The 22,581-nt window shown below is 41.2% G+C and overlaps 1 protein-coding gene across 6 annotated transcripts in view; it reads right to left on the minus strand.

Moving 5' to 3' along the window:
- The window catches only part of LOC147164268 (inactive dipeptidyl peptidase 10-like), a 91,525-nt gene that overhangs the window by 17,544 nt on the left and 51,400 nt on the right, over positions 1–22,581 (minus strand). For 5 of the 6 annotated variants that reach the window (XM_086091117.1, XM_086091114.1, XM_086091116.1 and 2 more), the window contains 12 exons: positions 16,172–16,266; positions 15,987–16,061; positions 11,153–11,205; positions 10,981–11,062; positions 10,569–10,689; positions 10,187–10,341; positions 4,222–4,319; positions 4,003–4,126; positions 3,874–3,912; positions 1,236–1,343; positions 909–994; positions 780–827 (listed from right to left, as the gene is read on the minus strand). In XM_086091117.1, coding sequence (XP_085947243.1) covers positions 780–827; positions 909–994; positions 1,236–1,343; positions 3,874–3,912; positions 4,003–4,126; positions 4,222–4,319; positions 10,187–10,341; positions 10,569–10,689; positions 10,981–11,062; positions 11,153–11,205; positions 15,987–16,061; positions 16,172–16,266 — 1,084 coding nt within the window. The remainder of the gene's footprint in view (positions 1–779; positions 828–908; positions 995–1,235; positions 1,344–3,873; positions 3,913–4,002; positions 4,127–4,221; positions 4,320–10,186; positions 10,342–10,568; positions 10,690–10,980; positions 11,063–11,152; positions 11,206–15,986; positions 16,062–16,171; positions 16,267–22,581) is intronic. The other variant, XM_086091118.1, reaches the window with a different exon arrangement.

The raw sequence follows: 22,581 nt of genomic DNA on the forward strand, positions 1-22,581 counted from the left end.
CTAAGCAAATAACACAACAAAAATTGCAAACAAACAAAAACATGCAAGCAACATTCAGTCCACTACACAACGTAGGGATACTAATTTTTCAAGTGAAATTTGAAATCTTTTGAAACTGCATGACAAACGTTTCAGTACTTTAGTCACAACTTGTTTCTCTTTAAGAGGCTGAACAGCAAAATTCACGTTTGATCCATGCATTTCCAAGAGCATCAGATTCCTAAGCCTATAAACTATAAAGGAAGAATTTGCATTGCATTGGGTAAATATCGGAAATGCCCAGCGGCTCTGCCTGGCAAGACGATGTCTTCTCCGTGTGCCAATCGCTGTAGCCATGGACATGCTTCCACTGATAGTGCCAAGTTTACACAAGCTTCCAGGGGGCGGTATTTGCATCACTCAAACGACGTGTGGCAATAAATGCTGATGTTCCATGATAAATCTTTTCTTTCTTTTTTTTGCCCGTACAAGTTTAATAGGGAAAAACAGTTATGTGAATACAAACTGAATCAACCATTAAAATTTTCTATCTGTCTCCTGATCATTGTTTTTAGACAAGAATGTCAATGAGAGCGTGTGAGAGAGAGAGAGAGAGAGAGAGAGAGAGAGAGAGAGAGAGAGAGAGAGAGAGAGAGAGAGAGAGAGAGAGAGAGAGAGAGAGAGAGAGAGAGAGAGAGAGAGAGAGAGAGAGAGAGAGAGAGAAAAGAGGTACATAAATGTTGCTCTCTAAAATTTCTTTAGTGTCCCTAGTTTCAAACAAAATGGTTATGATTGGATACCTGTATAAGTGTTGTTCTGTTGTGCCAGTCTCTTTACTTAGGAAATAACTGGAAAACAAAGTAAACATGTTTTTACCACAGCATATTCCTTATGATAATTGATTGTTATCGATTTATAATTCTCCTTACACAGATTTAGTGCTCTCATCATAGCCCAGAATTTGAGAGACCTCCCAGCTTCCTGAGGTCAAGGGGAAATGTTTGACATCTTCTCCCTTGCACAAGGAGAAGCAAAAGCATTTCATTGCAGGGCAAGCACAGAGCCAAACACAAAAACCGAGACATGACCCAAAGTTATGCCAAGTCAATAAAGTTTCTGATCATGAAATTGATTATATATATTATGATAACATATATCAGTATTTCTATGGGAACATTGTTTCTAAATCCAAACAAATTAAAGGTTGACCATTGTTCCATGCAATTCCTTTTGGTACAAACTAGTATTCGTTTTACTTGGTTGTAGATCATGGTCACGTGGCGGAATGCTCCAAGTACAATGTGTTTTAATGGCAGAGTCATGAAGAATATTGTACAGTCCTTTGAAAACATTGGTTCTTCATTCTAGGAAAAACACAGTAAACAAATACAATTGTGTTCTTACTCTGATACAAATATTTTCAGCTAATGCGAAACAAAGAACAATCAATTCAAATAAATAACTAAAGCACTGGTCGATTCTTTGACATAGTTTTTCCTGAACTTTAAATGTGAAGTCAAGTCATAAATTTTCATTAGAAAATGCCCCAAATTCCCCAGGTTATTACAACGGCGCCCCAATGTTGAAGGTAAATATACCCACAGATGCTACACTGTTGTTACATTTTTACTGAAGAACTCTGGTAGCACTAAATTTTGCGGTGACCCAAGCATTCACACTTTGAAGCGTTGGGTACTGCCAGAGACAAAGATGCCTCGCTTTGCGAAGGTCCACATCCTGAGGATGAAACATTTAAATTAATTTGTTAAAATAAATATTTATTTGTACATTGATCTTTCCAGAATCATTATTTCCACATTCAAGTATCTAAGTTATTGTGTCGAATCTGCTGTCATTCACTTGCATTTTCCGAAAGTATGCTAGCTTCTGATTGGTTAGTGTTAGTCAGCTGATAGGGGATCAGGAAGTGTTGTCGTTCTAGCTGCCGTGTATGATGAGTAAAGTTTAAATTAAGAATGAATCCATTTCCATCCTGCCTTTTCATTATATAAACAGTGTCCCATTAACCACCAACAAATCCTCACATTAGACAATAGCTACGCTATGTGTATTTGTCATAAGTTTCTGAGTTTTTTTTCTTGCAAATTTGCCACTTTCTAAAATGGCTAATTTGTGAGTTTTTTTCCGGAATATTGAACCCGCCCTCTAAAAAAAAAAAAGTAGACGTGGTTCTAATACGCCGTCATACGTATGTGCAAGAGATAAAAACTTTTATGGGGCTATGTATCTGTATGGGGCTCACACATTATTATATGTTGTTTAAAATCAGCAAACTTCACACACAGAACTAAAATAAAAGAATAACAACAATATACAATAACAAAAAATGTGTGAAAGTCTGTATTATTCACACATTATTTTATTTGTTTTATTTGATTTATTTGAGTGAAATTTGTTGATATATAAAATATATATATATATATATATCCATCCATCCATTTTCTTAACCGCTTTTCCTCACAAGGGTCGCGGGGGGTGCTGAAGCCCATCCAAGCTGGCTTTGGGCAGTAGGCAGAGTACACCCTGAACTGGTTGCCAGCCAATCGCAGGGCACACAGAGGCGAACAACCATCCACACTCACAATCACACCTATGGACAATTTAGAGTGTCCACTTAACCTGCCATGCATGTCTTTAGAATCTGGGAGGAAACTGGAGTACTCAGAGAAAACCCACACAAGCACGAGGAGAACATGCAAACTCCACCCAGGAAGGCCAAAGCCCGGACTCGATCTCACGTCCAACTTCAGGTTTTAGAGGCATGTTTTGCCAGGCGCTTCAGGCCTTAATGGGCTCAGGGCACAGGTTGCGAACGTCAATCACCAAACCCAGGGAACAGATGAGCTGTTGTTGGTCGTTATCTGAGCCCCGCATAGAACATATTAGACTTGACTTTCCCCTGAATTTCAGTATCTAATTTGTATGTTGACTGATCAAGCACACTTAATTATAAAGTTTGTTCGTGCAATCATCGAAGATAACTCTGAAAAGTACTATTAGTGCTGATGCAATAATATTCTCCAATTAATGAGCGGTGAGTAGATGTGGAGTTGCCATCACTGTTGCGAAAATATGTTCCTCATTGCCAGCCATTGTACATTCATATTAGACAAAACAATTGGGAGTACGGGACTGGCAGTGATTGAAGTAAAACGGAATATAGATTTGGCTACATTGCATTTTCTGGTAAACTATTTGCCTTATCACTTTCGATAGCTGTGCCTGTGATGTAGCAAATTTTCAAGACAAACTAACAATTGTTTTTTTTATCCATTGGTTTTAGTGTGTTTAATAAATTAAAGTTGAAGAATGTAAAAGCAGCCATTGCATGATTCAATTTTACTGTATGTGGCCCTCACAGGAGAAAATGTACACCCTCCTGGCTTGAGGCTTAAGTCTCAGGCTGATTGCTTTATTAGTTTTGTCAGGCCTTGTCAAAGCTGCTTCTATTGCATCGGCTAATCAGCTCCTTAGCTCCCCTCCTGTCTTTTCAGCTTTTTGTGATTGATCTGTGGGTCTTAATTTCCATTGTTTTTATCAGTATTTGACAGATCTCGCATTGTTTGTCATATCATTTTCACCTGTGCCTTTTTGGATGTTGCTATTCCGTTTCCAATCGTTTCAGTGGTGCGCTCAGTTTCATTTAATAAATGTTTGTGAGTTTGCTGCCTGCAAAATCTATGCCTGTGCTTTCTGTATTTGGGCCTGCTGACTTGCAACAGTCCTCATTATTGACACTATCTCCAATATGCCATCAATCCTGGAGAAAGACCTCTCCGTTTCTGCATTTCCTACAAGTTGAATTTCTGCAACTTTGTCTCATATAATAACGATAACAAAGTGCATGTATGTTGTTTTGAGAGATGCACTTACCTGTCGATCTAGCCACTTATCTGACATCATCACATGTCTCTGGAATGAGAAGAGCAAATCACAACCGTGTCAGACAGTTTTGTAAATTTTAAATGATTAGCTGGGAAAAGTCATACAAAAAAATCCTACCTTTGTGCATTCATTAGTCTGTATGTTGCACAGCGAAAGAATGGACATATTTTGTGCACGATTTACCCAGCGCACAGCCAACTTGTCCAATGTCACCCATTTCACCATGGTGATGTAAAATTGACTAAAATGAATAAATCAAATGTTGTGACAGCATAAGAACACAGTTACATTTTTTAAAGAATTTATTTTAGAACAACATTTATCTGCAGTTTTTACCTCTTCACAAAACTGTCCGGAGGCAACAGTTGAGTTGTTTGGGAGCTGCCATCGAGAACGACAACATAAAGGCTTACAGTGGGATTGATTTGACCCATCTAAATCAATAAAAGAAGAATGCCAGTTGATTGAATTAAATGAAATCAAATGTCACAAATATTTCATGGTACACTGCACAGACTCTGAAGATAAGAAAGTATCACACTGTAATTACTTATACCTGAATGAGGTTACATAATAAGTTGTGGCGGAGGGGTCATAGTAATGGAATATATGACAATTTGCTATGCAGAGAGGAAATTGTAACGTGCAGTAAGAAGGCCCTGGAGCAGGACAGAAAATAATGGCTCATATTATTTCTGTCTTCTTAAATACTTCACTTCCTGCTTCAACCTACTGCTCTTAGCTTGCTATAATAGCTACATTTGACATGTTTTTCAAACCACATATAACTGCATTTACTAGTCTCGTGATTTAATTGTAAAATGTTTTGACAGCAACATAGCAAAAAGAAAAGAATATACAAGGTGTGACCAATTGACTGTTATTTGCGATTACCACTTCTAGTAAATGAAATGTAATGAAAAGGCAAAATAATAAATGCGAAAATCAAGAATAAATAGAAAGCTGCAGTGGGACATCATAATGCCACTGTGAGCAAGCAGGTTTCTATTAATAAATAAAAACGAGATTCAAAAATTAAATATAAAAAATATTGTCGAAATAAATTCAAAAGTAAATATATAAATAGAATTTAATATAAAAAAAATGTAAACGCTCTGCTCTCACATTCATTTATTTCATGCTGCAGACGCTCTGTCAGGTCGAAATATTATTCAAAAGAGTGTCTGCAGCATGAAATAAATAAATGTGAGCAGAGCGTTTTTATTTGTTTATTGATATTTAATTATATTTTTATTTTTCGACATTAATTTTTAATATTTATTTTTGAATTTAATTTTTTATTTATTTATTTATTTCTGTTTTTATTTCCATTTATACATATTTTTTGTGTTAAATTTTAGAATTATATTTTTTAGATCCGTTTTTATTTTCACTTTTATTCAATCATTTATGTATTTATTTATTTATGTAGTCATTTATTTATGTAGTTATTTATTTATTTTTAATTTTGTCAATTTTGGTCCTCCAGAGTTTGTTTTTTTTAAATTTATTTATTTATTTATTTATTTTTTATAAAGAGCTCAGTATTGTTCATTCGGAAATGTCATCATCATTGCTCTTTATTTTAATTTTTTTTATTATTATTATTATAATTTTTATTTTTTATTTTTTTGTGTGTGTGGGTGAGTATGTGTATGTGCGTGCGTGCGTGTGTGCGTGCGTGTATTTGTTAGCTCACCAAAAACCTATTAAAAAAAATCTCATACCGTTCACCTAAACCGAACACCGCCGTCAGGAGACCCGAGGGTACCAAAGAAAACCAAGGAAGGGGAAATCCAGCACTGACCAGACACCACCCACCGGGCCACCCACCAGAACTCCTCCCCAACCCAAGAAACATCCAGACCCCAACACATCCAAAAAACATAAAATCAGGGAGGCCTCAAGAGACCGAAGGAGAGACCGAGAAAAGGAAGGAAGGACAGACGAAGCCGAGTGAGATCCACAGACACCAGCCTCCACCGATTCAATGACCTGAGGAGGAAACAGATTGTGTCTGAGTTTCGGTAGATGCTGGTGTGGTGGATCTGGCATGCATGAAAATCTCCACCAAAGAGGGGAGCCGTCGACCCCCGCCGGAACAGAGCAAGCGCAACACCTCAGGGCCCCCCAGGCCGCGGCAGCGCCAAAGGACGACCCCCGGGCCCCGCCAGGGCCACCGGCCGGAGAGCAAACCCAGGAGCAGGAGCGCCCCCCGCCCCAACACGGCCCGCGCCCCCGACCCAACGCAGCAGGAGGGGGCACTGAAGGCCCGCCAGGCACCCCACCGGCCCCCAACCCCCGCACCCTCCACGACCCCCCCCCCCCCCATCCACCCCCGCCACCCACCCCAACCCAGCCCCAGCCGCCCCCAGGTCCCCAATCCCCCAGACAGCACCCCACCCCCAGCATCCCCCCGACCCCACCCCCACCAACCGGCAGCCCCCCAACCCCCGACCCCCAGCCCCCGGGGACCACCCGCACCCAGGCACCGGCGCCGAAGAAGGGCCGGACAGCGGAGCGGAGAGGGCAGCCGCGCCCACCCCACCCCCCGCCGTGTGGAGGGACGGAACACCGGGGGCAGAAGGGGGAGATGGGGGCACCGGAGGGCGGCCGACACCCCCGAACCCCAGGCCCAGCGGGGGAAGCCCCCGGTCGTCACCCCAGCGTTCTTTGTGAAAGTTAACCCCTGTTACTGAGTCCGCCAGCTCGCCGACTGGCGAACTCTACCCCTAAACCGTGAATGTGACCCCACCCAGTGTATATACAAGTGTGTGTGTGTGGTGCATTAAAATTGGGAGCAGGTGAACCGGAGCCGAGGGAAATGATATTCCCACGCTCCGATCCACCTGCCTCCCGAGCATGTTACTGAGTGTATGTGGTGCATTAAAAAAAATAGATAGGGTGGGGGGGGGGGGTGGCGGGGACACGGACAGGGGACCGCAGCACTGCTCTATACTGCGGCCCCCAACCGATGGCACCCCCATAAGCCCCCCCCCCAAGTTGTGTGGTGCATTAAAATTGGAGGGGAGTTGTAGGGTGAAGACGGTGTTTCCACCCTACCCCACCCCCCAAAGTGTGTTATGTGCCCTATATGTCTATAAAAGTGTATTGTGCAAACCTAGTGTAGTGAGTTAAGAGGAGCGACCAGCGGGGCCCTCCCCAACCGGGCGGGGGCAGGAGGCGCACCCGCCCACCAAGCCCCCACCCACCACACCGGGACCCCGGCGGGCATATGGGACCCGTCCGGCGGGGCGATAGGGCTCGCCCCCCGGATACTGGGTCCCGCCCGAGGTGCCAGGACACCCACCGGAGCGGGGCGGGCACGACATCAAACCCCAGCCACCCCCGCCGGCCCCCGGAGCACCGAGACCCGGGCCATGGATGGAGCCCCCGGCCCAGGGGAGGGGAAGGAAGGCGTACCGGGGAGGGGGAAGGGAGGGGGGAAGGAGACGACAAGAAGGGCAGGGGGCAGCGGCAGGGCCGCAGAGAGAGGGGGAGAGGAGGAGGAAGGGTGACGAGGGAGAAGGGACAGGGAGGCGGAGGACGGGCGGGGAGAGGCGAGGAGGGAGAGGCAGCAAGGGGGAGGAAGGGGAAGGGGAGAGGGAACCACCGGGCACCCCGGTGGCCCACAGGCCCCGAACCGCGTCGCCGGGCCCAGAGCGACGGACCGCGCCGGAACGGCGCCGCCCCCGACACCAGGGAAAGCCCCGCAACGCAGCACCCCCCAAGAGACCCAGGGAACGGCCAAGACGCAGCCGCCACCCAGCAGCCAACAGAAGGGCAGACCCGCCCACGCTCAGCCAGGGGGGACAGCACCCACAGAATTAACCCACTGGCATGCCGTGAATCCGAATATCAACCCCCAGAGGTTTTTTTCTATTGTCCTGCCATCAATCACAATTCTAAACTTACAGACTCTTATTTGACTCTTACAGACATTTATTTGAAAGAAACCTTCTTTATTTGGGTGCAAGCTTTTACCTGTGTTTTACTGTTTGTAATTTCCCACTGATTTGCTGCTTCACAGAGAATGCACATTGCTGACTGCTTGATGTTAGAGAAAATTGGATTATGTAAGTTAGTGAGCTCAATTCAAATTTAGGAAGCACTTTGCACAATAGACCAGTTCAGCCTGACAAGCGCTAAACCAGCTTTGATACTGAACCAACAAACCAAGATGCTGTGTGCATTATCGCCATTCTTCCTGCTAATCCATCTTTAAGCAGAGAGGTCTTTGAGACACTTGACGAAGTGTGTTAAGTTAATTGTCTTGCTCAAATAGATCAGAAAATACCAGTATCGCCCGCACCCTTGTGGCCGTTTTACGATAAGGAACTACAAATAGGCCTTTCTTTAAAATGATCTGTCATCGTTTTTTGGGAGAGAATTTTATGTACTAGTGGTATCGGTGAGTAATCATACGTACTGATATTGGTCTGAAAAAAAGTGGTATCAAACATCCATCCATTTTCTTAACCACTAATCCTCACAAGGGTCGCGGGGGTGCTGGAGCCTATCCCAGCAGTCTTCAGGCAGAGACAAACAACCATCCATACTCACAATCACACCTATGGACAATTTAGAGTGTTCAATTAACCTGCCATGCATGTCTTTGGAATGTGGGAGGAAACCGGAGTACCTGGAGGAAACCCACGCAAGCACGGGGAGAACATGCAAATTCCACCCAGGAAGGCCTAAGCCCGTGCCGCCTGGTATCAAACATCACTAATTAAAATATAGATTTTGTGTGTGTGTGTGTGTGTGGTTTTGTCTTTGCTACATTGTGAGGCCCATACGTGCGTGGTTTTCCAGGTTTAACTACTATTGTGAGGACCAACTTGAAATTGTGGGGACATTTTTGTGTTCCCCACGAGTTCAGACCTCTTTTTGAGGGTCAAGTATGGAAGTAAATATGGTGCAAAAGTAACTTGTACCTGTAAAAAATGTTTTTTAATATATCTCAGTTCAAGTATACAGGTAGTTTTTGAAGACATGAAAGAAGTGCAGGTACAAGCTATTGATCGTATGTTTACACTGGTAGGCTTCAAATCTTTAAATGAAAATCGTGACTTCAATGTGTTCAGTTTTCGTGACAATTAACAACATGAAATGAGCTAGCTAGCACCGGATTACGAGCTATGATCGTACAATAAATCTTACCTTCATACTAAAACTTCTTTCTTTCTGCCCCCTTTGAGTGCTCTGCATGTCAACCAACGTTTAAGCTGTTCCACACGGTGTTTGTATATTGAACCATGTTGAAATTTTCATGCCTGGGACGTCCTCTTCTTCCAAAATGACGCGTAAACTGGTCTGTCTACTCTGTTTGTTTGGAAAATTCGGACTTGTGCATATTCATGATAAAAACGTGGCGTCATTTGAGATCAACCCACTGTCGTTCGCTGAACCAATGAGGTTGAGCTTTAGCCCGCCCAAATCCTCCAGAGCCCGCCCACTTCTTCTACGAGTACAAATCACGAAGCTCAACAAGTACGAATCAGTTTTGCACTGTAGCGAGAGATTTGGTGCAAAAGTCGAGTGACTGCACAGCAGCAGAAAAAACACTTGTGACTCCGAGCGGCGACTTCTTTGACTACAAGTTGTCATTTCTACAAGTACAAATCACGACTTTTACAGATACCAATTTTTTTTTTACAGGTACAATTTTTCTTTTACAGGTAATTTGTTTTTGTTTTTTTACAAGTACACTTTGTTTTTTTACAGACAAATCGCAACTTTTACAGATACAACTTTATACTTTTTTCTATAGGTACAATTTTTTTTAATACAACTAAAAAACATTTTTTACAGGTACAAGTTACTTTTGCACCATATTTACCTCCATAGTCAAGACTTGGTTTTAGAGTTTAGGTTTGAATTAAGTTATGGTTGAGGGTAAGGAACAGGGGTAGGCAACCATTTTTGACGGTTGGGGTTAGGGCAAGGGGCTAGGAAATGCATTATGTCAATGAGATGTCCCCACAATGATACAAAGACAAGTGTGGGTGTGCGCGCGTGTGTGTGTGTGTGTGGGGGGGGTGTTTGTGGGTGTGTGTGTGGGGGGGGGGTGTTTGTGGGTGTGTGTGTGTGGGGGGGGGGGGTGTCCGTGTCCTGAATTCAGTATTTATGCTTTGCTAGTTCTCTGTTTTAAAAGGGGCTCAATGATAATCAACATTTATATACAGTGCAAAGAGGTTAACAAATCATTGATTTGAATTAGTCAAATGTGACTGCCATTCTACTGAAATTGTATTAAGCTTGTGTGTGAAAGAAGCCTTACATTACAGTCAAGTCTAACCTTTGGGTATGGGTACTCTTTTCCCCTTGGGTAAATGGAACCCATGTAAGATGGCAGGAGCATGTTTGGGACCAGGGAGTCATTGATGGTCAGGTAAGCAAGTCTTGAGCCATCGGGTGACCACCAGTGAGCTGCTTGAGTGTGCAAAACCTCCTCTGGAAAGAACAAGAGAGTCCAAAATAGAAACTGCAAACCAGACTAAACTTTTAAATATAAATATATATAGCACTCAATGTTTTCATCTTTTTCATCTCTCTTACTGAAGATTATTTGGCAAATTAGAAATCAAAATCATCATCACAAAATATTGTTGCAATTCTTTACAGTCATTTGTTTTATCCGCCAAAACAGGAGGGTGATGTTAGTGGTAATAATATTTTACCTTCATATAGCCAGTCTGCAATGCCATTGAAGATGATGCCCTCTTGTCCAGATGACGTGAGTCTCCATGAGCTGCTGAGAACCTCTGATTGGTAAAAAATGTTGTTTTCAAATATGTAGATCTGCAGGGTAAAAATGTAAAGTAAAAAGTTAATGTTGGTGTGATATAGATAAGGCATATTGTGAAATAGCCGCATTGCTCTTTTTTAAGTATTGGGCCAAGACAGAAATACATCTAGTTTGTACAGTATGTGTTTAAAGTGGGACTCGCCAATAATTACATTATAATGTTTTCGCCTTGTTGGTTCTACAGCTCATATACAAAAATGTTCCAATTAATTTTTACATAAGTGAAAACAATGACCGTGAAATTATGCAGTTTATATAGTTATAAAATAACTTGAAAAACGTACCAACTGCTGACCACTAACACCCCATGAAGCAAACTGGAGGACTGAATTGGAGACTTCTGGAGGATTTAACTCCAGCACTTCCCTGGTCCAAGAACATAGACAAAAAAACAACAACAAAAACACACACTTAAGTACAAGCCACAAAGAAAAAACTTATTCTTTGCTCACTGACCTTGTATACAGGTTGTAGATTAGGTATGATGCCATGAAAGAATGTTGATACACCTAAAACAGGTAAAATAAATAAATAAATATGTATATATATATATATATACTTTTTTTAATTATTTATATATGTTTCTTTATTTAGAATTTAGACAAAGCATTTTGAGCAGATTACAAAAGTTATCAAGTAAATCTAGTATTGAAAAAGGAAAACCCATCATAGGTTAACACTTGTGGTATGCCACTCCTCGATAAAAATGACAGGTATGGGGCACACAAGGGAAGCGATTAGAACTGCCTAGTTGGCGATGTTCTCAGCAGACTACACCACTGTGATTGTGTTGAAATACCAATAGAATTGTTTGTACATATCAAGCGAATTCATTTAAATTTATGACATTACAGGTGAGACTTTGGCCTCATCGGCAGCATCGAGTTTTATGAAGCATCTGTTTGCTGCAAGAGCTTTAGCGCTAAACTACAGTACAATTCAGATTACAGGTGAATACACACTTTGAAATGCACTGTGCAATACAAAGGATAAACATGTCACTGCTGAGGAATTGGCTAAAAAAATACACACACACACTTACACACACACACCCCCACACACACACACGATAATAAGCACAAATATGTCAGAAACTACTGTCTATTATAAATAAATTACCAAAAAACACTAGAAAATCACGGGAACCTTTGACATAGTAGCAAAGTACATCAGAGAACCAAGATGATGATAAATGTATAAGATGAGAACTGGAGACAGCAGTGAGGAGCCATTACTCTCCATATTCAGCTCGTCACTTTGATGATGAACACATCTGCTCTGTCAGTCTTGGGAGAGAGCACCCCCCAGACACTGCTTCTTCACTGCCATCATAATGAGCCGCACACAGCTCATTATCAAGCATGCTATGTTCACTCACAATGCTAGCCAACTGTTGCCATGAATGTAACAGTCATGCACTGCGATTTGGACAGGACTGATGTTAATAGCACAATGCTGGTTCGGAAGCCTAACAAAGTACAACTGTAAAGAAAACAGCTTGTGTGGTGGAAATTTGGGGACCAACACATTTTTGAATCCCACTATGAATAGTGTAGATGTAGTTGCTAGTATATAACAAGAAGCATAATTCATTTTTCTTTATCTGTTTCATAAGGCCATTCATTCCAAATTAATTTTGTTGGATGACACATGACGTCAACTGCGAAAAACATCAGTGCAGCGAAATATAATGGTGACATGGTGTTTAAATAGCTAAACTGTGGGTGATTCGTACAAACGGCGTATTATTAAAAAAAAAAAATATATATATATATATATATATATATATTGTCAGGTATTATTGCATTTCACTACTGCACATGATTACTGTGACAAATATTTGGAAAGTTTAAAAATCTGGCTGGGCATCCATAGCAATCACATCCAAATGTTTAAAAAAAAAAAAGCGAATTTTGTGAAAATGCACAAACCGGAAATGCGACTTATGCCTGTTTCCATCTGTTCTTCTTTTGCCAGTATTGAGACGGGACTCCGCCACTGTAGGTGGCAGTATACACCATAGAGATGTGATCCACCAGTAGAAGAAGGAAAAGACCAGGAAGCGACTGCGTAGTGCGATTATGTCGTATGAGTTTGATTTGTAATTATTGATAAACCGTAGCGTTTCTTTGCTGTTTTCCATCTAAAATAGCATTAATATTCGCTTCTCTAATTAATTCCAAAAAGATTTCTGTTTTGTCGTTTCCCCAAACAAACCTTACTTTATTGTCCGACATTGCTTTGGGACTACAAACGTACGTGTGACGTAATATCCGGTCAAAACATGTGACGTGTATTCAGTCTTGTCAGCGTTTATTCACAAAATCGAAAAAGATAGAATTAATGAGGATAGATTGTTCTATCCATGTGAGTGTGTTTAACTGTTGACCAATTGTACAAGTCACATACGTATTCAGCATAACTGTAATGGCAGACATTCTACTACAGTCAGCCAAAGATCCAAAAGTGAATAAAAATAAATAAAAATATAAATACATTTTAATAATAACCATAATCAAGCATGAGATTGTTTTGTTTCAATGTTGGTCACTTATTATCTTGTTATTTTTAACCATGCAAATTCATTCTGACTCTTATGAAAAGATTTGACTGTGTTAAGAGAAGTATACTTTATTTATTGTCAAAGTCATTGTACGTTGAAAATAAATCATTTTTATTTTATTTTATTTATAAAGGCAAATTTATAAGAGTAAGGGTTCATTACGTTATTGGCTTCTACAACGTTTATGTCCGTCGATCGGAGTGAGTACAGACGGTCCTTCTCATGTATTTTTGTGAGGCTTCACGTTATAAAGCATTCGCCGAATATGCGGAAGCACGCGGCCAAAGTTGGGCATTGTCATTGACAGGAACTGACAATTAATGGAAGTGTTAAGCTCTGCAAATATCATCACAAGAGACTAGACAAACTAAGAGTGGCTAAGACATGATCATCATAATCATCATTCAGTACTCCTCACCCTGTCGACGCACAACAATGAAGAGCCACATAGATAATATTTAAAAACAAGTTATTAAAACAATAACACATTCAAGTAAAGTATGACCACGGTGTAAGAGTAGTATCTGTATAAAAACTTTGGTCAATCGGCAACTAAATAAGTAATCAGAGGTAGCAGAAAGTGTAAAGATGCAAAAGGAGGATTGCCTCAGTCAGTTCTTCCGTTTTATGGGGGCTAATATGTGCATTTCTGCAGGTGGGGTGATGGCGGCCACAGCCCTAGGGGAAAAAGCTGTTCCTTAATCTATTTGTTTTTGTTTTGATGGCCCTGTACCTTCGTCCTGAGGGCAGGGTAGAAAGGAGTCTGTGACCTTGGTGGGTCGGGTCTGTGGCAATGAGTTGTTGTCAAATGCTGCATTCTTTATGACAAGCCTAAATACTCTTTTATCCACTAGACTTAACCCTTACATAACATTTTCTTTTTCTTTCAAATGTATTTTTATTGGTTTCACAAGAATACAAAACAGACCCGTTAAATACGACATAAATTCAATAACTGGTAACACAAATACATATGACAAGGATTAACGTCTTTATAACTTTGTTAACTGCGCCACACAATGCATTCTGGGAACAATATATATATGCAAAACAGGTCAATTTAACACGTTCGGAACTCATTCAGGAAAAGTGTTGCTGCGTTCTATTTGCATTTGTGTTATTTTTTGGAATAATATGATTACAGTTGAGCTCCGTAATTTAGGGCTGGCCCACAAATAGCAAAAATCTGCATATAATTGACGACAATTGTTTTAAAGTTATATACCATTATTTTACCGATCCGGCCCACTTGGTAATATATATTTCTCCATGCAGCCCCTGTGCTAATATGTTTGACACCCCTGCTCTAAGCTATCCAACACAACACACCATAAAGTCTGAGTCTAATCATAAACGTCCAAAGAGAGTTCTTCGGTGCCATCACTCCTAATACATAATGGTGACAGTATCAGAATAGAGTACAATAAAAAGTTAGATGTTCCACCAAGTAGGAACAGCATGAAAAGCAACCATACTGTTGTCAGCCCATCCACCATAGCTGGATTAGCAGTATGACAGTGCATATGTCATTCCTGCAATTGTGTGGCGGTGTTATCAAAAAATGAAAGAAAAGGTCCCCTGTATTATGACATTTCTTTTCAGAACCACAGAGAGTATCTGATTTTCTCAAGCCTGAGGGTCATCAGCACGTCCTTATCCAGTGCGAAGTTTTGGGTGGGGCCACCTGAAAACAATCAAACGCACCAAAAGGGTAGTAAAAGCAACGACCCTACACCACCAAGTAGGAAGCCACAGACCCTCCAATAAAACTCCAAATATCGATATTAAATGATCAGGAGTAATTTCAACCCCTAACACTATGGAGAGGGCTTCAAAAATACCCTTCCAAATTTTTCAAAACTTGGACAGAACCATAAAATATGGATCAGTGTTGCATCCGCTAGCTTACACCTATCACACAAAAGGCTGATTTCTGGAAAGATTCTGGACAATCTTACCTTAGAATAGTGCACCCGATGTACATCTTAAATTGAATCAGAGCATGATGAGCACACAGAAGAATTATGTACCGTACCCAAAACTTTGGACCACAGTCCATCTCCAAGTGGTGCTTGAAGATCATATTCCCACAAGTCTTTAGTCTGTTGGATCTAAAGACATAATATCATCCATAACTGTTGTAGGAGGTTATTTGGGAAAACTTTTTTAACAAAGCTTCTAAGTTGCAAATATCTCAAATGGTGTGATTTAGGAATATTAAATATTTGAACTAGCTTTGTAAAAGAGGCAAAAACATCCACAAAAAGGTCAATTAGATATTTAAGGCCCAAATTTGAACCCTTACATAAAATGTTACCTTTTATTTTTGAGTAGTCCAGAAAAACACCCTGTTTTAAAAACGGTGACATGTAAGAAAAATCTATCATGTGTACTTGCTCATAATCGGGGATCATACCCACACTAGACATGTACTGAACCATTGTAATGAACACATTCGATTATATTACTGCCATGGTCATAGAGTTAGACCAATATAAATTCTTTCTACTTTGATTATGAATAGTGAAATATTGTAACTCCAAGGGCTTCTACAGTATGTGCAGTATGTAGATGTGTACCCTCTTGCTAGACATCCCTGTGGAAGACTGGTATAAAAATGTTAGTCACACCTCTTGCTCATAAACTATAAAGCCTTGGTATTAGTAGCTTCAAGTAAAACACCACAACCCGCATCTGTATGCAGCATGACTACTAAGAATGTCTTACCTGCTTGACATCATATCCCAGAAGAATGAAGTTCAGATCTGGTGAAACTGCAAACTTTGAGGCTTTAAAAGTGGACTGTGGGAAGGACACAACATGAAAGCCAAAACCTCTGAATGCAAAGGACTTTCACAAATGTTTCGGAAGCCTGTTAACCTTAAGTGACAAGTGCTGCATTAAACACTTACAAAAGTTGTGTTTTTCAGCAAGAGCGCTGTCTGGTTGCTCTCCGTGTTGATTTTCAATAAGTCTCCGTCCCAGTTAAGAAAGATGATTTCTTTTTCTAAAACACAGAAAAGATTTTCTGTACAGTTTGTTCTCCCTACTGGATGGACTGGTTGCCAGTCAATCGCAGTGCTCATGTAGACAAACACTCATTCACACTTAGGGTCACACTTTTTTTCACACAATTTCTTCCTGGAAAAAAAATCTTGACTGCCAATCTTTACTTACCATATTAAAGTCCTTCTCACACTGCATTAAGCAGGGCGCAATGTGCCTTAATCAAACCCATTGATTGTGTATATGGTGATTGGCGGGGGCCACAGAATGGAGCGTTGCTGGCAGGCACAGATCGGCGCAGAAAGCGGACTTCTGCCACAATTGCAAAGTGCCTCCAACTGCAAAATGTTCGATTCAAGAGTGGCAACGTCAGACAAGCACCTCCAATTGGAGAGGAGTTGGCAGGTTGATTTTAGAGTTATTTTGGCAGACTTATTGACATAAATGCATAATTAAACTATCCTAGTTCTCAGAGGTGCCCCTTAATGATTAGATAGTGCCTTGAGCGAGGCCGTTGTGTTACTGTGACCTGTTCTAGCTTGGCGTCTTCCTATCTGTCTGCACTCTGGCACACTTACTAGTTGAAACCAGTTAAGACCATCAGGTGACACGTATTCACGCTAGGCTGAGCTAGCCCCCGTGTGGGTGGGCAGCCAAGTCAGTATCAGTATAGAAACCATTTTGGAAAGATTAGACCTTCTTCCGCATATTAAATGAAAAGGACTCCACAGCTGTGTACTTGATCTTTCCAGCATCCAGTAAATAGTTCAACGAAGAATATGCACACTTCTGGTCATTACTGTTAGTATCATATTGCGAGCATTAAAGATAAAAGGACCGGGTGGATGTTCTCCCAGAATTTTTGAAAGCATACTTAGTCAGCACTGAGGGAGAGCGGGGAGGTTGGTGCCACCTGCCCGAAAATGTACTGGCCATCTGAAAATCCCGATGGCCACTCTGCCCGTAACTACAAAAACATTGCTTAATTTCATAACTTTGAAATCAAGATACATTGCTAAGCTTTCCTACATTAAGGAAACTTACTTAATGTTATCTCTGTACTTACAATTGGAAGACAAATGTATATTAAAAGTCTAATTGCCACTGAAATGTGAAGAGAATGAATTTCTCCAAATTGCAATTAATATAATTCCACTTCCCGACATTCAAATTCGAATTAAATTCAACATGCAGTTGGGTGGAGTCAATTCAAATTCAAATTATCTTTATCATAAGTGACATAGCAACTGCATGGCACTACAAATATCCAGAGCTGGGCACCGTTAATCATCACTTCCCGTAGATGAAGACGGCCGACCTTTGGGCGAGTGCACAATACATGGATTGAGCACCAACTGAAAACTATTACATTTTTAAAAAGGGCAAATTTATAAAAGTAAGGGTTCATTACGTTATTGGCTTCTACAACGTTTATGTCCGTCGATCGAAGTGAGTACAGACGGTCCTTCTCATGTATTTTTGTGAGGCTTCGCGTTATAAAGCATTCGCCGAATATGCAAAAGCACGCGGCCAAAGCGGCAAGCGGCTAAGAGTGGCTAAGACATGATCATCATAAGTGACATAACCACTGCGTAGGAACTACAAACATCATCACTGCATAGCAACTGACAACATCAACACAATGACCAAACCCAAAACACAGTGATAACGTAATCGTAAATAAAAATGCAGCTCATTTATAACTACTTTTTTAAGTAATTTTGAGCTGTTAATAGATCAATTGAGACAATTGGATCATATATATAAAAAAAGAGACCTTAATTATGTTAAATCATGTTAACTGTGAGTGTGGCATACAATAAAACACATAAAAATATCCCTTAAATTTGCATGCAATTCATATTACTCCATCATCATCCCATCGGAATCCTGATGGATTATTTAGCTGTGGCATCACTCACACTATGACAACAAACGTGCAAAGGAATAATTGCTCAATCCCAGTGGTACCCTGGAAGACCAAAATAATTTGACAGGACAGCAGAAAACAATAATAAAAACTTATTGAGCTCAATGAGATGACATGTTTGCTGCAATAACTCAAATGTAATCCCAAAACAACATTAAAATCCTTTGAGGACAAGAATCCAATTAAGGCATTTGACAGATCTAAACCGTTGTAGGTTTTCTTCTCTTGTAAATGTCCTTTGGATGAGCTTTCGATAAATCAATTCCAGGCACAAACAATGAACAGTGAACACAGAGAAACAATATCAATATGCTAAAAGCTGCTCTGTGTAGGATTTTGCCCCAAAATATCTTTACAATAGCCTTTTTATTTGGCCATTTATGACTCAAACCTTCTAATTAGCAGATTAACACCATAGCTGTTCACAATGGGTGAAGCCTCTGGCCAATAGTTTTCAGACTGGGTTCAGGTCCAAATTTCCCACCCTCTGCCTGTGCATGTGACGTCATGCGGACAGTGTGCATGTGAAAAAGTGAGTGTGCAGTTTCATTTTTCAGCCACACGTGGCAGTAGCTATTCGATGTCCAATTTCCTACATAGAGCAGCTTATATTTCATGAAAGATATGTAGCGATTATTTGGGTTGCCGTAATGGCTTATGAGAAAATCAGACGGTACTGAGGGGAGTTGTAATTTCCTCAGCAACCTCTGGGGCAACCCAAATAATCGCTACATATTGGTGCCTCACTCGGGGCACCATTCTGTAGCGATAATTGATGTTGTCTTTTAGACAAATTAGTAATTTGATCAGCGCTTGAGTAAGTCGTAATTTCCACAATCGCTTATAGGGGCACCACGTTCTGTTTACTTTCAGTTTGGAGAAACACAACGAATATAATCCAAATTCTCGTTTATTTATTCATAATCTAAAGTCGCCACATTCAAAAATGGTGCCCCTTTGGTGAGGCTTTTATTTGAAGGAATGTCCACTCGAACATACATGATTTAGGCTGGTGAAAGGCTTCAACGCAGCGTGTCATTATTGGTTATTCGCTGAGAGTAGAGCTTTTACGATACTAAAGAAGTGTATTAATTCACCCCTTAGAGTGTTGCAATAAGCGTCTGTCTAGCCGCTATCTCGCGGGTGGTAACATCTTAGGTGAGCCGCTAGTGTGCAATGACAGTGTAACAAGATTGATTGAAAACGAAAGCCAGTTACTATTGGAAGAATAATGACTTGTATGTGAATACGACGTGATAGAACTCGAGTTGTGCAACGTTTAAAGTTGGGCGTTGTTTTTTTTGTTTCCGGAACTTGCGGGAAGTCAGGTGACTGCCGGCGTGCAAACCTTGACGAGACTCGAGTTACGTGCCGAGGACTAGCTACCCTTGAGTGACGTAACGACATTCGAGTCATCTCCGCTTCCTCCTGCACCTAAGTGTAGGAGTTGTGAGTCGTGCGTGTGCTTTTCGTAAGCCGCGACTACAAAATAGCTCACGGCGAGCGGGTTAAACAGGGAAGTTAAGACTGCATATCTGTACCGCGTACACATTTCCATGAGGCGGCGCCATAGTCCTTGTGAAGTTGAGCTGTGTGGGCCGTGGAGCTGAGTAACTCCCCCACTTTGCCTTGTAGCGAGCCACGCCTTGGAGGCGGCGTGCTGGTGAGTGGGAAGCCCGGAGGTTGACATACTGCCAGTTGTGAATTGGCCGTGGGACAAGCAGCATCGAGCCGATCTGCTCGTCCTGGTTTATCAATCAAACCACCGCTGCTAATAAGCGGGTGGTTGGCCACAGTCTAAAAGAGACAAGTTTTGTAAATTGAGCTCCGTGGCCATGCGGAATAATAGTGATTATCCGTGTCCTTTTTAACACACTCGTAGTCTTAACTGACTGCTAGTGTTTAAGTATTACATTAATATAGCACCGCGGCTGTATAAATAAAAAACGCTGGACTTATACTGCGGTGATTGTTTTTTTCTGTCCCTCTTTTCCCTGCTTTAACACTCTGCTGTCTGTTTTTGTATGTTTTAAATAGGTTGCTAGTCAATTATTTTCAATTATTTCATTTTCCTTTTTTTCCCCCTTTTTTCTCCCTCCTGCAATTCCTTTGTTTCTATGCCTTGATTAATAAGAAGGTGTGAGTCCGAACAGCTACTATTAGGGAAGCAGCTTGAATATTTTTGTACGGTTTTACCTTTTTTTTCAGCCCTGAAACCCATTCATAAAGGGCCATGTGCATACAACTGTATTGGCACTCCAATTATTTCATTTGAGGCTATTAATCCACGTTAATTTTATTGTTTTTTTTTTCCTTTCTTTTTTTTCATTTTTAATTAAAATTAAATTTCAACTTTTAATTAGATTTAAAAAATAACAATAAAAAAATTCAGATCGATTTTTTTGTTGTTGTTGTTGACCTAGCTTATGGGTTAGTCTCTGTGACACTAGTCGACTGTGTTACCCCTTCCCCAGTCATTAGTTAACATTTTGCCGAGTGAACCAAGTTGAATTTTGTTTTAACATTTTTTTTATTATTATTATTATTTTCTTCTCCTCTCTCTCCCTTCTGTCTTTTAATTTATTTTATTTATTTTTCATTTATATTACTATTCTTATTAATTTTATTGTACCAATTCTTTTTCCCTCTCTCTTCTCCTTTATTTTTATTTTGTCTATAAAAAAAAAAATATATATATATATATTCTTATTGTTCCTTTTCTCCCCTACTTGTTCTCTGTTTTCCTCCTGACAGTTTGAGCCCAGTGTGTAGTATTGACGATCGTACTGGATAGCGAGGTAGTTAAGTAAACGCGTACGCTAACTAACTACTAAAGGCTAGTAAAAGTCTAATCGTCTAAAAAATGTAAATAAATAGATACACAATAAACTAAGTGTTAACAACATGGCCGCACCGCGGGAGACTCCTAGTCCCTGTGAGAGCTTGGAGACTCTGTCCCAGCTCGTTCAGAAGTTGACTAAAGACGTCTTACCTGAATATGCTGACTCTATTAAGAATGCGGACGTTGACACTCTTAACAATTATCTCGCACAATTTATGAGTGACGCGGAAACGAAAGTCCCGAAGGATAAATCACTTATCCGAATGCTCGGATGTCTGACATTAAACCTCGCGGCACAGTTGAAGTTGAGCAATATCGAGGAGTGCGAGGTAAAAAGCCAACTTGTTGTGGCACGGCAGCAGAACCGTGACACAATGGCACAGCTGACAGCAGCCAATGACCGCGTGCATGTGGTTGAAATCCAACTGGTCGAAGTACGGGCCCAATTGGATGAAGATGACTTTCCTCAAAAGATTGACGAGTTGACCCAAGCTCTCGCGTCCACCGAGGACACAATAGAAAACAAGAAAGACTGTTGCAAACCTCAGCTGATGAAATTCACAAATTAAGATCAGAGGTGACTGACTTGACTGAACGACTATCAAAAGGCCAACTTCGACACACCGAAGCTAATTAAGTGCGGGTTAGTTCGTTGCTAGCTCAGTCAACCGATGAAGTAAAGCGCCTCCAAGTACAAGTACAAACTTTGAGAGAGGAACGCAATGCCGAAGTGGAGCTCTCGTGTGAATTGCGAACAAAATTAGCATTGACTAAAGTCGAGGTTAACCGCCACAGACAATGCCAAAAGTAACACGAGGCAGAGTTAGCTCAAATTAAACATGAGTTGCAGCTCGCGCAGCAGTTAAATAAGGTTTCACGATGGAGCCCCCCCCCCCTCCAGAAGCTCCACCCCTATACCCACCTCCTTAGCCCAGTGTAACAGCACCACAGCTGAAACTGCCACCTGGGTCTGGAGCCGACTGGAGGACGCCACCTGCGACCACGCCGATTTAGGACTGGCACCGCGGGTGGACACGTCACCACGAGGCTTGGAACCCTCCAGTGCTGACAGTTGTTGGTTCGAACCAGGCAATATTTCAAGCCAGCTTGTCCAAATATTTCCAGGCCACGGCCATGTGTCTTTCCAACGAGGGAGTAGACATGGGTCCACATTGGAAAGACACATGGGCGTGGCCTGGAAAGATTTGGACAAGCTGGCTCAAAATATCGCCTGGTTCGAACCAACATCTGGCGGATCCCACAGCACATCAGAGTACCTTAAAGACATTCACTATCATCTCCAGAGGTTCCCAACGGCAACCGTGGAGGATAAGTTGTACTTGATTAGAATGAAATCCTGCCGAGCAGTCAATCGATTACTGGAAAGGCAGCCTGCTGATGTGTTGTCAGATCCATTGGCTCTGCACCAGGTTATGGCACGTGAATTTGATGGCTCTCCTGAGTTGACGGGCATGGAAGCCGCCATGTCCGTCAAACAGGGAAAACAGGAGCACCCTCAGGCTTTCTATAGTCGTCTATGCGAT

Source organism: Leptonotus elevatus, chromosome 12 (assembly GCF_054856555.1).
Source record: "Leptonotus elevatus isolate MCC_2025b chromosome 12, RoL_Lele_1.0, whole genome shotgun sequence".
NCBI lineage: Eukaryota > Metazoa > Chordata > Actinopteri > Syngnathiformes > Syngnathidae > Leptonotus > Leptonotus elevatus.